The sequence below is a fragment of the Lepisma saccharinum genome, chromosome 26, assembly GCF_977018435.1.
Source record: "Lepisma saccharinum chromosome 26, izLepSacc3.1, whole genome shotgun sequence".
Taxonomy (NCBI): Eukaryota; Metazoa; Arthropoda; class Insecta; order Zygentoma; family Lepismatidae; genus Lepisma; species Lepisma saccharinum.
In genome coordinates this window covers 42,405,178-42,422,977 of record NC_139254.1, presented here as the reverse complement: position 1 = coordinate 42,422,977, position 17,800 = coordinate 42,405,178, and the positions used below count along the sequence as shown (strand labels likewise).

Sequence of the window (17,800 nt, the reverse complement as noted above, 5' to 3'; positions counted from 1 at the left end):
TGGGAGGAAAGAAGTTGAATTCTGAACACACAAACTTAGCTATTAATGTGCTGTACTTGCGGCTTAACATTGTTCTCAGTTTGACCCATGCAGTAGAGAAGTTTCAACACTGTGTTAAGCCATGAGCTAAAGAGTCAGGCACTTTACAGGAGAAGCAGTTGGGTGAGTCACTGATTCCTTATTGGCGGCATCTGTCCGCTGTCCCTCTTACATGGTGGACTACTTTACACCAGATTGATTGTCCGGCACTCGAGTGGTGGTTAGCTGTGACATTTCCCCATATCCGTGGCCGATTGTGGTTTGGAGTCGCTCCATTCGTCTATTTAATTCATTGTGTAACGGTTTTACACACGGGCGCCCGCAGGGTGGGCACTTGCCCTCCTTGAGATTTTTCTGGAAAGAGTTAGTGTAATTCGAATGGTGAAATTGTAGACATATTTTATAACAAAAACGTATATTGTTTTTCTGTGACTTACACCGAACGTTACAGCAACTATTATGATTATTATTTGAAATAGGGTGACGTTTAAGCTTAGTCTGTTTTATACTGATAATCTAACTATAAAAAACAGCTTTTTGTCCTACATGAATAAATGGTTAATATACTAACTAATTAACTCTCTAGCCAAACGCGAAGATTGATGGCTGCAGCAATACAGGCCTTCCATCTGTCCCTATCCTGAGCAATATCTATATAATCCTTTCCATCCCTACCGATTTCCTTCAGGCCCATCTCAACGTTATCGCTTCATCTTCGTCTTGGCCTTCCTACAGGTCTCTTACCATCAGGTTTCCCAACAACAATCCTGTAAATTCCTCTTTCCTCTCCCATTCGTACCACATGGCCTGCCCACCTAAGTCTTCTTGATTTAATACTTCTAATAATATCTGGACATGAATACAAATTATGTAGTTCTAAATTAAGTAACCTTCTCCACTCACCTGTCTCCTCGTCCCATTTAGTTCCAAATATTTTCCTAAAGATCTTATTTTCAAATACTCTCAATTTATGTTCCTCTTTCAATGTAACGGAGAAAGTTTCGCATTCATATAATAATACAGGCAAAATTACTGTTTTGTATATTTTAACTTATAGTTTCTTAGATATTGAACGAGAAATTTACGAATAGAAAAGTAACATGTATTTCCTGAATTAAGCCTGCTTTATATTTCCTCTTTCATATAATTTTTATTTGTTTGTATTACTCCTAAGTACTTGCATTTGGAAACTGGTTCAAACGATTTGTTATCAATAATTAGATTTTGATTATTACCCAACACTTGGTTTCGGCCTGTAAGCATATATTTAGTTTTCTCTTTGCTAACTTCCAAACCTGGGGTGTAAGGGGTGACCTTCCACGTAGTACATCCAAATGTCAAACTCACTTGCACGATAGTACACCCTGGACTGAAGACTAACGAGGCTCTGGCGACTGGCCCCATGCCCAGCATAATTTTGTTTGTATTGTCCTTTTCTTTTGTCCCTATGTGTGCTGAGTGCCCCTTTACAGCCTCCGCTTTTAACGAAAGTCAGAAGATTTTAATATTTTATGATTTCAGTTCTGCAACGTTAGAGTTGTTATTTGTAACGATAAGGGGCTGGACCCCGTATAATGTGACGGGTGCAAAATGGCCTTAGTGCTGACGCACCCAAAATTTGAAATTCAAATTCAAATTCAAAACTTCCAAACCCATCTCTTTAGCTGCTTTCAAATATATTTTAGCATTATTCCTAATTGTATTTATATCATCCCCTAATAAGTCTACATCATCTGCATATGCTAACAACAGAGTCACGCCGTTTAATTTTAGTTTTTTGTTAGTTTCTTTTACCTTCCTAACAGCATATTCTAAGGCAAAATTAACCAATCATAAATTGTAAATTTGTCAGACACATTAATAGCCAACCGAATTTTTCTTTGTTTCACTGGTGTATACTTTTATCATATTAACAAGCTTCTTATGTATTCCAAACTCGACTAATATATTATATAATTTATATCTTTTGACTGATTCTTATGCTTTTTTAAAATCAATGAATTGCTGATGGACACTTTGATTATATTCCCAATTTTTCTCAAGTGTCTGTCTGATGAGAAAAAATTGATCTGTAGTTGATCTGTTATGTTTAAATCCACATGATAATCACCTATAATTTCATTAGCATATGGGGTTAGTCTTTTTTAAATAATGTTAGATAATATTTTATATGTTGTTGAGTGTAGATAATTTCCACGGTAATTATTGCAGTTCATTTTATCACTTTTTTTAAACACAGGAACAATTATGGATACTTTCCATTGTTAAGAGATTTCTACTTTATTCCATATTAAACAAATTAATTTATGAATTTGACATATCAACGATTTTCCACAATATTTAATTAACTTAGCTAGTATTAAACCTTTCTAAATTCATTAGCACCTTTATATAAATCTCTGATATTTTTATTTTTGCTGTTTGTTTCAATTTCGTTAATTTTGCTTTTCAAGTAATCTCTTTTTTTACTTCTTAACGTGCGGTTAACTTCTCGCTTTATTCTATTATAATTGTTTAGATTTGTATCATCAGAGTTATTTAACCACCTAAGTCTAGCCTGATTTCTTATTTCTATTAGATTATGACATTCGTTAGCGAACCATGACTTACTTTTTCTCGGTTTATGGTATCCTATACTTTCTTTAGCTGCTAATTTTAGTGCATTACGTATGTGCTCCCAATTCTTATTTACGTCTGTTTCATTTATATTTTCATCATCATTTAAATCCTGCAAAACATCAAATCTATTTGACAGTTTAATTTGGTAATCTTTCTTAATTCTTTCATCAGCAAATTTTCCTGTATTAAATTTTAGTACTTTTAGATTTTGTTGCTTATGATTAATCACAGCGACTCTTTCTATTAATTTAGCAATTACTAAATAATGGTCACTGGCACAGTCAGCACATCTATGTTGATTGATTGATTTAGTTTATTTTACTTCGTGTTTTGCGCCTCTTAACTAATTTGAGAAGATGGGGTTGAGTGATGAAATTGATGAACAGACATTAACAAACAACCTAGCCCGAGCGGGATTCAAACCCGGGTCCCTTGGCAGCACCTCTATGTAAACGAACATCAATTATACTAGTATGCCTTCTCTTATCAATGAGAATATGATTTATCTGATTATGAGTTTTACCATCTGAAGAAGACCAGGTATATTTATGGATATCTTTATGTTTAAAAGTAGTACTTTTCGCAATTAAATTCTTTGAGGTTGCAAAAGTAATCAATCTTATACCATTATCATTACTTAATTTATGAACACTTTCTTTACCAATAGTGGATTTAAATGTCTCTTCTTTACCAATCTGTGTATTACAGTCACATATCATACTGGGAAAATTTTTGAAAGACCTGCTCTAACTCTGCATAAAAATCATCTTTAATATTATCATCTTTATCTTCCGTTGGTGCATGTATGTTTATTAAAAAAAATTACCCCACCTACCCCGTAAAACTGCATATGATATCCTATCATTAATAAATTCTACTGTTTTAAGAGCCGAGATAATTCTATTATTTATGAAGAAGCCTGTTCCAAAATTATGATTTTCAGTACCACCATACAGGAAAGTATACTTTTTAGTTTAAAATTCCCTTTTTCTGGCCACCTAACTTCCTGGACAGCTACATCTAATTTATGCTTAACTATCTCATTAACTGTACACTGAAATGCCCCACACCGGTAATGGCTCAGAACATTCCAGGTGCCTAATTTAATATCCGTATTCCTAATGTAGATCTCATCCTTAGTCCAGGGACCTCCCAAAGTAGTCCTCACCCGGAGATCCGAATGGGGGATTATTTTACCTCCGGAAAATTTTACCTTGCAAACATCCATGGCCTCATATTTCTGTTTCTTGACATGTCTTTTTACAGTGCAGAGTTGTCAGCTCTACGCCTAACCCCCAAAATGAACCGCACCTGTTGTTGGTCAGCGGATCCCTTGGATCTAGCTGGGAGGATCACATAGTAGTCCACCAACCATACCCCACTTCTGCCAAATGTGGGACGCTCATAGAGCCATGACAGGACAGCTCTGTAAATCCCAACAGAGCAAAACGTTGACCATTTCACTCTGTTGGTTGACTAACTGCAGTGAACAAGCCACTGGGTGATGAGGTCGTCACATCCCTACGCCAAAACCTTTAATATACAGTTATGCAAATTGCATATAGATATACAGAATATGGAAATTACAAATGTATGTAATTTAAAAAAGAACATAATTAATAGTAGTATAAATAGTAATGTAATAATAATAATAAAAACAATAATATCAGTAAAATAGCAATAATAATAATAACATTTTCTGTAACAACCCCCCTTGAGAGCGCCGTTGGTTTTACAAATGGTGCGGTGTTTTCATTCCTTAGTAACTGGTAGCATGCATGTAGGGCGAGATGCTCATAAAACAGAATGGTATGCGTTGTATGTCGATGGGAGTATCTAATTGTATGTTATGTAATTATGTAAGGATTAGTTCTTTGGTTGTCGTCCTCGTGTAATAATAAGGAATGTTGTAATCGGCTAATCACATTTGCACGAACAAATCTTATCGCTTTGCATAAAAACCTAAATATTAAGCCGAATCAGACGGAACTTTATTTCCAGTAGGTATACAAGCTTCCCTGAAGGGTTTGTGGTAGCGCCTTTCTATCAAGGGGTCCTAGGTTCGATTCCTGGTGGAACCTGGTGGTTCGGATCCCAATTTGAACTGTAGGTCCAATCCTGATTTGCTTTACTGTGCATGAAGTGGTCTTAAACCACCAACTAAATCAATCAATTCCAGTAGGAATGTCCTACTTGGCGCTAGACTGGCTACCCGTCTGATAGTTTTCGCCTCACACGAAACTTGTTAACGTACAGTTACATTGCAGAGCAGACAATCTAGCTGTTCTTAAGAATTAGAAAAATAAAAGTGTGGGAAAATATGGGAATTAATGTGCACTGATCAAGCTTTTTAATGAACTCCGGTATGCATATTAATACGTGAAATTCGCAGGATTCATTCATTAAAAAAATATTCTATTAAACTAAATATGTCAAACATTTAATACCCTTGTAATAATAAAGGATTTCATTATCGTCTGATGATATTTGTAACGTACAAATCTCATCGCTTTGCATAAATACCTAAATATTAATGAACTGAACACGAATGCACATTATCTCTGTTACCTTTTCTTTTATCTTGATGGCCACGGTGGCTCAGTCGGTAACGCGTCTGATTACTATGCTCAAGGTCCCGGGTTCGATCCCCGGCCGGTTCAAATCCGGGAACTTTTCTAACGGTGGAAGCGGCCCTGGCGACCATCCAGCGTCGAATAACATGGGTACCTGTTGGAAACCCTGGGGGGTAAAGGCGGTCAGGGGTTGATCACATCACCCCCACTCACGATCGGATCAAGAAAGTGTGGGGCGTTACCCCCACACCCCCTATACGCCTTCATGGCGTGGTGCTATGCACAGGGGAGCACTTTACCTTTTCTTTTATCGAGAAGCGAACAAAAACAAACAACACAGATAAAGACTTTCCCTTGGCAAACTCACAGACTATCTTCACATGAGCAAACTTCGCTCTGATTGGCTGTTCAACAGAATCCAGCCGAGAAAGCCAGTTGCATGGGCTATTCTACTAGAGGAAACGAACAGGATAAAAAAGGTCTACCCCGGAAATAATTGCAACACAAATGTTTTCTTTTGTACGAGATTGTTTATTTATTTATTTACTCAGAGTTTCAGATACAGTCTTATTTGGCCATTTTACACTGAAACAACATAAAGTAGAAACAAATAATAACAAAAGATAAAAAACAATAACAAGATGGGATAGATTTACATGTTCTTCGTCAGTAATATACAAAAGTTACGTTCTGGAAGGAATATATCTACATTCAGGGGAAGTTTGTTGTAGATTTCTGGGAGCTTGTAAAACAAGGAGCGTTGTAGAAGGGATAGCCTAGTGGTTGGGTTGTGGAAGAGTTGCAGGTTGCGCGTTAGCTTTTGGGGTACCCTAAGTGAGAATTCACTGATTAGGAGATCTGTTCTGATTTTGCCATTTATTATTTTGTATAAAAATTTCATGTCAGCTAGATCACGACGAAAGGATGGAGTGTGAATATTCAGAGCAGCCATGGTGTCTGATTTGGATACATGTCGAAAGGAAGGTATTCTATGGCGAACAATTGCAAGAAAGAAACTGAGAACAGAATCTATTCTGGTGAGATTGGTTTTTGAGGCCATTGCCCAAATTGGGGAACAGTATTCAAGGATGGGCGAGATGAAAGATTTAAATGGAATGGTATAGTAAATAATATATTAAAAATCCACCATCCAAATGTTTGGGGAAAATATGCCATCTTGGAAAATGGCGGCAAAAATTCACCTTAAAAATTAACAAAAAATATATAATATATCGGAAACTGTGCATTATACACAAAAAGTGAAGATAACCAAAATGAGAGAGCAGAACATTTCCTCAATTATGGTTTTTGTTTAATAGAGATAACATAAATCGTAATTGAATTAGAAAGGAAAAAATATTTTCTTTAATTTTTAGAATTAACCTATAAGTTGTTTACCGACACAAATAACAGTAAATATGTAAATTTCTTGCTATGTATGTAATTTACGTTCTAAGGTCACTGGTCAAAATTCATAGGTTATGATTTCCTCTAGAGATTGGTTTTTGTTTCGTGTCCTTAGAGTCAAGGGTTGAGGAGATATGTAGTTTAATGCAGAGTCGTGTGTTTCCCTAAATTTACGTGTTCGCTGTCTTATGATATTGATGAGAACGATTATATTTTTTTTCTTAAGTGTTTCGTTCACTTGCGTTTGTATCACGTTCTTTTTGTTGTTTATGCACACAGTAGCGGCGATTCGGTGTCTTAACTGAGCGAGGGGTCGGGAGGGGCAAGAGCAGTTTCTTTGTACTTACTGCAATGAGATAGAATCGTATTGAAAATGAAATTCGGGGAGATGATTTTGATTCAATTCCACTGGTAGAAAAGGCTTTGCACGAAGAGACCATAGTGAGGGAACAAAAAGTGTGTATAGTGGAAGGAACTGTTCCCCATCACCCTATAGTGCAGGAGGCGTTAGAAAGAGCTAACAGCAGACGTCGCTCGCACACTGTTGCCGATACTCTCGTGTCGTCTTCTCCTCAGCCGAACAAACAAGCCGAACAAACAAGAGGCAGAGGTCACACCCTTCCCGAAGGGTGCAGCGAGCAAGCTGTGGCAACCGGGCTCGCTCATTCGCGGACCTGATTGGTTCTCGCAGACACACCCCCATATTGTCGGCTGTTGTAAGCCAGCGAAGCGATCTTTCTAAGGCCTCCTGCACTATAATCGCCGTCACTGTCAATACATTGAACTAATATGATACTGTAAAATACGGTTCTAAACCGGCCACTTTTTCCTCGAGTCAATTGTAGAATTCTTCAGAGATACCTGGTGCTACCATGTTAAATTTCATTATTTCGTCTACATACAGACGTGCACTTGTAGCACAGGTGTTGCCCCTGATGCAGCAAAAGGAGAACATATGGCGTAAGTGATTGAAGATTAAAACTCCACTTCCCAATACGCTTGACTTTATGAAATTCAGAGGAATATCGCGCATTCTAATGTTTTGCAGCCACAGAGCAGCAGTAAACTGTTATCTTTCAGAGTTGAGTAGACAAAACTTTTTCATCACCTCAGAACTTGAGCTTACATAAACGTCTACTTCTGAATTGAGCAGGCCAACGGTTATTGAACGCATCTCAAAGATCTGTTCATTTCCAATGCACTTTTCTTCAAGTAGCGTGAAGAGTTGCATAAACTATGAAATATCCACTTGCACCTCTGGCTATGGCTTTTTCTGATTGATTTGATTTGTTTTAGTTTATATTATGCCGTTTGTCTGCCACTTTTGGGTAATCGCGAAGACGAGGACTGATTATGATATGTTGAGATGGATGAAGGGACAATATGGAAGACAACACGAGCCGCACAAAGGCTGAGAGTCCAGACACCGGAGCCTCACTAGTCTTTGAAACTCAGTCCAAGGTGTACTGCTTGGAAGTGAGGGTATTTTCCGGTGATCATAGGCTATCATAGGTTTAACAGTATTACCTTTGTAAATTGTAAATGATCTCAAGGATTTGTTGAAGCCCTGAATCTTCCATTAGATAAGCAAAACATCCCAGGACACTCATTTTGATATGAAGAACAGCCTAAATATGGGTTGCTCCAGAGGACTATCTGAGTTCTCATTCGCTACGATACAGAGTGCTTTCAGAAATATTGGTTGATCAAATGTAATTATGTTTTTGTGATTTATTTCTTTGATTGCTCACAAATATAGTGCAATGTGAATTGAATGCATATCTGGAAGTAAAGATATCGCTGGTTTCCCTTTTTCGATTATTTGCCGCAGGACCTGCCACACACAGACTCGTGTTGTGTCGTCCATATACTCTATGTTTGTGATTGTCCATTCATCCATCCTGATCTTCGCGAACAGCCAAAAGTGGCAGAAAAACGACGTAATATAAACTAAAAAAATCAAATCATATATTTGAGATATTTCCCAACTGTGTACGATGAAATTGCAAATTCTCTTCTTTCAGGCTTTCCCCCTTAATCAGCAGCACACTCATTGTTATGACATCACGCCTCTGTTGAAGGGACCGATTAACATAATGTACATGATGGTCAAGAATATGGAAATAGGGAAGAATGTAAGTAGACCTTCGGAATTTGGTTAATGTGGTGGTCAAGTATTATTACTGAATATCTTTATGTAAGTTAAAAGCAATAGTTATGGTTGAAAATTAAACTACTGTTGCAGAATCAGGTTTAAAAGGCAAGCATATAATAGATTTTAGAGCGAGTAATGTGGGTGGGTACTTCATAGTTACGCACTTCAATAAAGATGATTACTTACTACAAACCAGGGTTGTTAAAGGTCCAGAAATTTTATATATAATCAATTTCGGTCCAGGAGCAAAAATCAGCAAGCGTAAATGGGTTCTGTACCGTAAAGAACCTTTTTATTTCTAAAGTATTTCAATTCGGTCCAGGAACCTCTTTTCCAGATCAATTTACATACGGTCGAGGAACCTTTTTTCAGACTGAATTTAAATTCGGTCCAGGAACCTTTTTCCGCCCCAATTTAAATATCGTCCAGGAACATTTTTTTCTAGATCAATTTAAATACTGTTCAGGAACATTTTTTCCGGATCAGTTTAAATTCGGTCTATGAACCTCTTTTTCAATTAAACAAAGCGCAAATTGGATCGAATTTAAATTCTGCGAGAAAAAAGGTCCCCGTCCTGATACGGAACTAAATAGAACCCATTACAATATATGGATTTCTGGATCCTTTACAATCCTACGGTTGTTAATTTCCAGGAATTGTAAATAAATTCAATTCCCGTCCAGGAGAGAGAATCAGCAAGTGTATATAAAGTATTTCAATTCGATCCAGGAACCTTTTTTCCGGCTCAATTTAAATACGATCCATGAACAAATTTTTCACGGATCAATTTAAATACGAGCTTTAGCAGGTTCATGATATCGGGATACTTTAATCCTAGAGAACTAACGTGAATAATGTCATCAATAATGATGAACCACTGAATCGAACTCAGGAACTCTAAAGCTAAGGGACAGTCTTTTGTTTGTGGGAAAAATTATATTTTCAATTAAGATTTTCTAATCACATAAACGTGTTTCTTATAGTATTATTAACAAATGAAACGTGATTTATCGCCCATAGTTACATTTAAAACCGGAATTTGTTTGGTATTCCTACATATTACTTTAAAACAGTGGCTGCAAAACATTTCTTTCATCCTCGTTTTCTTGCATGGACAGAAGGTGCAGATCTTGTGTTGTCTTCTTTCCTTAGTCTCTATTTCATCTGTAGGCATATGCACATATAATATTTTCACCATGGACTAACGTTACAAATTGCAAAATTGTTCGTCATCCATGGCTTCATCAGTGTGGAGTTCGATTCCAAACTGCCTCGGATTCAGTGGTTCATCATTACTGATGACATTTTTGTGTGTGTGTGTGTAGAATCACAAAACTGTTCACTTGAGCAATATTTACCATGCCATAACAGACACAGAGCGGCCATTTTGTCTTTCTGCTGCTGTTGATTACCCATTAAGATTGATTGTGTCCACAGGATCTTTAATTGAGTTGTAAAACTAAATTATTGCAGGTTTTTCGGAAGTTTGATAGATGGATTCTGTGCCATGTGTTGTCAAAAGCAGTAAAACCACATTGTTTGGTTTTGTTTCACATAACACAATTGATTTTTCCTTGTCGAAAAGAAAAATAGTTGGGACAAATTTGCTTGCGTTAAACCTAACGCTTCGTCAGAAAGTTTACGCAGATAAAATAATACCAAATAATTTATGAACTGGACAGCGATTCAACCCAGACGGTATCACTCCCTCCTTAGCTGAAGCCAATTGAAGGTTCTGAGGGTTCCAAGCGCATCATGTAGTAAGTAAGGGTGGGGGAAACTTTTTTTTGTATTTGAGGTGTCGTCAATTTGAAGAAGGGTGAAACTTGTTCTCCTTTCCTGTTATACAGGATATTCGGGTTAGAGGTATACAAAAATATATGCTCATAAAGAAAGAACTATACATTGTATGTTGTTGGGTAAATCCTCAATTGATAGAAAATCTCCCCGAGATATGATCGTCACCATTTCAAGGTCAGCAACGAGTCGTATAGATCCCGCATGCGCACAAATGTTCAATGTGACGCGCTCTGCAAGTCTAGCAGCGTACGCCTGACAGTCAACATGTGGACACCACAACTAACGGTGCAGTGTGTGCTATGATTAGCAGAGTTCAAATCAGTAACACGTGTTCTGTGTAATTGTCGAATTTGGGAAAGTGAGACTCCACAACAAGTGATTTTGTCCCACTGATAAATGGACTTACTCGTGGGAGGGTCAACGTTGCATTCTCATCTTGCACGGCGCTGAACACTTGTTACCGATTTGAATTCTGCTAACTATAGCACACACTGCACCGTACGTTGTGGCGTCCACATGTTGACTGTCAGGCGTACGCTGCTAGACTTGCCAGAGCGCGTCACATTGAACATTTGTGCGCATGCGCGATCTATACGACTCTGTGCTGACCTTGAAATGGTGACGATCAAATCTCGGGGAGATTTTCTGTCGATTGAGCATTGACCAAACAACATAAAATGTATAGTTCTTTCTTTATAAGCATATTTTTTTGTATACCTCTAGCCTGGACAACTTGTATTTAGCTAAGTTTTCCATTGAAAAACCAAGGTAATGCATCTAATCGAATAATTACTTTACTTCGTGTTTCTTATTGATTGATTGATTTGGTGTTTTAAGTCCACTTTATGCACAGTAAGGCTAATCGGGACTGGACCTACAGTTTAAAGTGGGATCCGAACCACTATGTGCCTCCACCGGGTATCGAACCCGGGACCCCTTGATTACAAGGCGACGACGCTACCACTGCGCCATGGGGAGGCCCCCGCTTCGTGTTTCTGTAATAATAACTGTATTCTCATGAATGGATTTTTATTTAATAACCATATTACGTAATTGTACAGAAACGGATGTCATTCATCAGTTAATGTTTCAATATGACCCTTAAAAAATGAATACCGCATCATGCTCCACAATCTCCATTACTCGTTCTAAACTGTTTGTTGGGATATTGGTAACGACATCTCTGATCTCTGCAGTTTTCAGATCGTGACAGGGCTTGTTTGAAATACTTCTTGTTTAAGAAAATCCCATAAGAAGTATTCTGAAGAGAACAAATCCGGTGACGTCATGGGATGTCACCATAACTTGATATCACTTTCTGTGGAAAGGTCTGACGCAAGGAACCCATCACACTACACAGAGTAACAACAGGTGAAGAACAGTACATACACAGTATAACGACACTGTTGCCATACGCACACCATTGCCTGCATCATCGTAATATCATACACAAAGTACGGTGTGAACGCTGCCGCACACTGTAGTATTAAATCAAACGTTGCTTAGAGTTTAAAACATTTTAAATTTTCTGCCGATATGTTCATTTGTAAATATTTAATCGGAATAGGATGGGTCTTCATAAAGAAAGGAAGTAAATACAAGGAACTTCACAAGGAGATAAATTCTACCTTTTATCTCTTTCAGGTATTTTTCCATTACAGAAACATAGCAAGTTTGCACGAGCATGTCGACCCAGCCATTTTACCAAAGGACTTGGGTGGTCTCTTGGACGAATCAGAAGCATTTGTAGACGCAGAGGAGTACATTGCACAAAGGGAAAGCAAATTAACTGGTGAGTCAATTACGGAATAAATTGTTTTTCTTGTTTTTTTTAGGTTTCTTCTTATGATCATAAGTTTAATTTTCATACGTAAAAATGTATATTTCCAAATTGTGCAATTTGTTGGATTTCAATTACCATACGAGGATGGGCCCAGTTTACTTGAAGCGCCAAGCTGAAAACAGAGGATCATTGAAAATTTTGCACAGCTAAACTTGATTTCGATACCGATCTCGTTTTTGTCAGTTGGATAGAGACCTGGCAATGTTTTCATGGAAATTAAAGTATGAAAGCAACAAAATATACTAGAAAATATAGAACCATCGAAAGGAAATCTCAAAATTTGAGGCTGATAATTGATATTTACTTTTTCCTGTGAAATCTTCACATCAAAATATGACAAAAGAGAAAGGAGTTGGGCTATTTTTTCAAGGAAAAATTTCTTCCACATGAAAGACATTTTTATTGTATGAAGAGTAACATTAATCGATATTGAACCTGGGAAATGCAACAAATAGTAAAATGACACATAATTTATGTCTCAATTGTGTATATTCCTCAATGAATTTAACGACTCAATTGTATTTTCTATTTCAGAATTACACAGCTATGGATACTATGAGTCATGAAACGGACAGGAAGATTTACTTCAGTACATGTTCCCAGTTACTGTGTGATATTTGAAAAACAAGGGCCCCTTTTATACGTATTTGTAATATATATAATTGATTTATTGTATTAGAACATAGTTACTATTAACTATAATGAATCTCAATACTTTGTAAATATGATCATAAGTATTTTACTGTTAGTATTCCTACAATAAATATCATTGTTGATAATAAAATTGTGCCAGGGAATTTTTTACTGCACACAGGTGTGTAGTGGTCCAAGAAGCAAGGGGAGTTTTACACAGTAAACCTCACACAGTGCTAACCAACCGTCTGCGTATTTCCCATTAAATAAAATAATAAAAATTGGATAAAATAAACTGAAATTTTTGGCAGTCTTAACAATCTTGACCACAAATTCATATGCGAGATACGCAGCATTATTCAAAATGATTGTCGGCATTTCAATATTTTCTCTTTGTCGGTAGATCATGAACAATGTGGCATTTCTAACCACATCAATTGATGGAGACATACTCAAAGTTTCATTTCGTAATAGGCAATGTCTTGGCCGCTAGGAGGCAGCTTCTACAAGATTTCATCAGCATGTAAGTTACCATTGTCCAGCTTTCGAATGTGATCCTCAAGTGTTAATGCTCGAAGCAACAATGTCAATATGTCACACTGTCCGTTTGGAAAGCTGAATTCTCTGTGATTATCTTTGGTCTCTGTTCGAGAGCCTTTCTAGCCTGGTTCACTTGAGCTTCTGTCTTTCTCCATTATGCGGTAACCCATCTCTTCCAAGTGAAACTGGACACCGGTGAATGGAATTTTTCGTTATACAACGTTAACTGACAGACTGATGAAATTCGAGCAAAGAAAAACACCTTCTCAGAGCCGTATTCCGACATCTTGTAAAAGCTTTCTCCTAGAGGCCAGAAGCACGTTGCTTATTAAGAAATTAAACTTTCAGTATGTCTCCATCTCCATCAATTGGTGCACTTACACATGCCATATGTTTCAAGATCTGCCCAGAAAAAGAAAACGAAGACACTTATTTTGAATAATTTGAATAAGCAATATGTCTTCACATTGGAATAGGGCCTCTCCGATGGCCTAGTGGTAACGTCGTCGACTTGTAATCAAGGGGTGCCGGGTTCAATACCAGGTGGAGGCACATGGCAAAGTGGCTCGGATACCAATTTAAACTATAGACCCAGTCCCGATTAGCCTTCCTGTGCATAAAATGGACTTAAAACTTGTCAATCGATCACATTGGATTAGTAATGTTCTTTTTCGCATAGTATTCTGAAAGAGGAAGTCTTGTAATTGCATATCACATGCAAATTATTAAAATTGACAAATAAAAAACAATAAACAATAATACATTACAGAAGCTATTGATACACTCGTAAGAGGAAAACAATAATAGACACGGGAGTTATAGTCAAAATTTTCGTAGAAAAATAAATATAAGACATCTAGATTTAGAGATATTTGCTTCACTGTGCAGCATTATGTCTGCTGCATACGGGCATGGACGAAGTTTATATTGAACTGATGTTCTCTTCATCACCGTAGAATTAGACAACACTCATAACGTCATGTAGGGAAGAGAATATTTCAGGATGGTATATGTCGGCCCTAAAAAAATCTGTCCTAAATTCGTAAATTTTGCAACGTAGCACTTCCAATAAATGGTATCCAACTTAGCAACAGTTCATCATTCTAAATGAAAACGCTCTTATGCATTTTTCTTCCTTTCACATTCCATGAAGTTAGAAACCCTAAGCCAGCAACACAATACACATTTAAACAAAAATCGTAAGTGGAAATACGAATGTTGTAATATTTTTACGATTCTTCGTTCTGAAATAGAAAATACAGGAATTCATGTTCAATTTGAAACACTGAGCAGGTCCTCCTTCACCTGCATAGAATTGACCTCACATTTCAATGCAATGAGGCAAATTTCTCTAGGTTTTAGGTAAAATTACAATAGAGATACGTTGAACATTACCGGACGGTCTTTCCTTGATCTGTGGCGAAAAATGGTTCAGAACTCCGACACAATGTTCTTTCAACTGACGTCAACTTGTTTTACAGGGTTTCGCGTTAATAATATCGTAGACCAGTTTGTTAAATGGTCACCATTTTATTTATTTTTTCGTCAAGAACGAAACATATTAGGTTCAAATCTCTTCATTCTTTATCTTCTTGTTACTTACCGAGTACGAATTCTTGTAATAATGTAATACAAGATTATATTAATTCACTGTAAATATTTATGCGATCCATAGCTCGAAGAATGCTTCTGCTATTCTTCTTGATGTTTCTGTGGTTTGCAGGATTTCAGGCAAGATCTCTATTTCCATTCAGCTGTCAATAGTTATGTTTACACACATTAAGAATATATATGTCATAAATATCTGTTCATAAACGGGATGTTGTCATCAAGATTTAATACCCGGTGGAGGCTCATTGCACAGTGCTTCGGATTCCAGTTTAAACTGTAGATGCAGTCATGATTAGACTATCTGTGCATTAAGTAAACTTAAGGCAACACAAACTTATATTACACACACACACAAACACACAAACACACACACAAATAAGAAGGTCTTTGTTTGTGCTCATCACTGAGAACCTAAAATGTAAGTCTGATTTTCCTTGATACAACCACAAATTTTATGCTACATTGAACGTTTGAAACAATCCATCTCAGAAGATACATCTTGTTTACTACGATTAAAATATTCTCCAGAAATGTTGGACTTAAATTGCATAAATATTAACGGAAATTTCCCAGAAATGTAGATAAGCATTCCAAGGCCGTTTACTTTACATTTTTTTCTTGCAAGGGAGGAGGTTTGAACCCACAACCTTTAATTTCGCAAGCGAACACGATCTCCCCAATTTTCTTTTTTTTCTTTAATATTCTTGCAAGACTTATGTACAGTGTCTTTCAAAAGTTTTAGGACAACGACATTTTATACTAGGCAACCAAAATTTCTTAAGGCGCTGGTGGGTTGCGTGTAGAGTTAGCCTCAATTTCAGGGTTGCCATATACACAATAGATATTTATGAAATACGCGAAAGGAATAAAACTAGTGTTGCCCATGAGACGAGACGAGACTTTGGTCTGTCCCGTCCCGTCTCGTGAAAATGCTGTCTCGTCTCGTGTCTCGTCTCGAAAATATTCGTTTGTCCCGTCTCGTGTCCCGTCTCGAAGGGTTCTGTCCCGTCTCGTCTCGTCCCGTCTCGTTTTGTCTCGTCTCGTCTCGTAAAAGTGATCCGGGAAATCATGCCAACAAAAGTCAAAAGTAGCAGAAACACGAAAAATAAAGCTCCAAATATTTTACCCATTGCGTGGTGAGAATAAATAAGGTTCGTTAATAATGAGGACATTAATATTAAAAATGCAGTTTGTTGGTTACTGATTGCTAGGTATCTTATGAAATCTACTTTGTGGTTTTTCTGGCTTCCATACAAGAGTGTTCTTTTCATTACTGCTATACCTTTTGGAAGTTTTGAAATGTTTTCCACTAGACCTTCTTTCTTTCTGAATATCGAACTTCCGTGCACTATGAAAATGTACATTTCTTCTTTAAATTCTAAGCTTGGCGCTCGGGAGCAACAAAAAAGTTTTTAAATGTGTCGTACGAACACAAACAACTATTTAAAATTTCAATACTTAGTATATTACAAATAGAAAGCATTTATTGTTCTTAATATTGTTAAACATCTTCTACGACATAAGTTTCAAAAAGTGTTTCTTTGTGATATTGTGCTGTTTCTTATGCTCAGCTTATGACGCACATACTTCTTTGTTTTCTCTTTAGCCTCTAAGTTCGGTACCACCACCGCTTGATCTAATTTATCCTTCGGCAGGCACGCATCTAGAAATATATGTCGGGGGAGGGTGTCCGAGCCAAGTGTTTCAGAAAAAATGATAATAATAACATTAACGACAACAATTAAGCAAATGTTTAAATTAATACATTAATATAATTCATAGGTCTATTCACTTGAATATGTAAATTAATCAATTCTATTATTGTTATTGCATGAAATGTTACAAAGATTGTAGAAGAATAGTAATATAACAGCACGAATATTAGCTAATATCTAGCTTACGTGTAGTTAAGATCGCCAAAATTTGCATAAAAACAGCTGTCCTGGCAAGAAGTTTAATGTCAAAAAAGGTGATGAATTGAATATTTGTTGAATAACAAAAAAGGATGTTACATCCAGTTGACGAAAAATAAAGTTCCTGATTAATATTTTATGCTCATTATTATTAGTAGTGTACATAAATATTCATTGATACTGTCATTCAAAGCCGTATGATCGCAATAAAATCCTTGTTCGGCAGGAAAAAGTAACCCTCGATTATGCTAAACAAATATATTTTTTGTTTAGCTAGAGCAAGGCGCCAGGAGGATGCAAGAAGCCGTTCCTGCAAAAGTGTATGTTTTACGAAGCGAAGAAACGTGACAAAACCACCACGTATTGAAGGCAAACCTGCATTTATTTTATATCGCACGTTTACAGAGCCGTGCCTTCTGAAGATATAAAAATCCCAACTTCAATGATTCTTTTAGATATGCTATAGTTAAAAAAATATGTTTAGATGCACCAAACGTGCATCATTATAAGATTATACATATAACGTGTTATTGGAATGAACACATTTGTGTAAATTGGGTGCCTCCCCGATGGCGTAGCAATAACGTCGAGGTTTTGTAATGAAGGGTTCCCGCGTTCGATACCCAATGGAGGCACAAAGTGGATCGGATCGCACTTTAAAATGTAG

The 17,800-nt window shown here is 36.8% G+C and overlaps 1 protein-coding gene across 5 annotated transcripts in view; it reads left to right on the top strand.

The window, feature by feature from the left end:
• LOC145979516 (retinaldehyde-binding protein 1-like) overlaps nucleotides 1–17,226 on the top strand; it is a 78,360-nt gene extending 61,134 nt beyond the window's left edge. For all 5 annotated transcript variants that reach the window (XM_083112457.1, XM_083112459.1, XM_083112456.1 and 2 more), the window contains exons 6-8: nucleotides 8,663–8,773; nucleotides 12,238–12,385; nucleotides 12,971–17,226. In XM_083112457.1, coding sequence (XP_082968583.1) covers nucleotides 8,663–8,773; nucleotides 12,238–12,385; nucleotides 12,971–13,002 — 291 coding nt within the window. In that variant the 3' untranslated portion in view covers nucleotides 13,003–17,226. The remainder of the gene's footprint in view (nucleotides 1–8,662; nucleotides 8,774–12,237; nucleotides 12,386–12,970) is intronic.
• The last annotated feature ends 574 nt before the right edge of the window (nucleotides 17,227–17,800 follow it).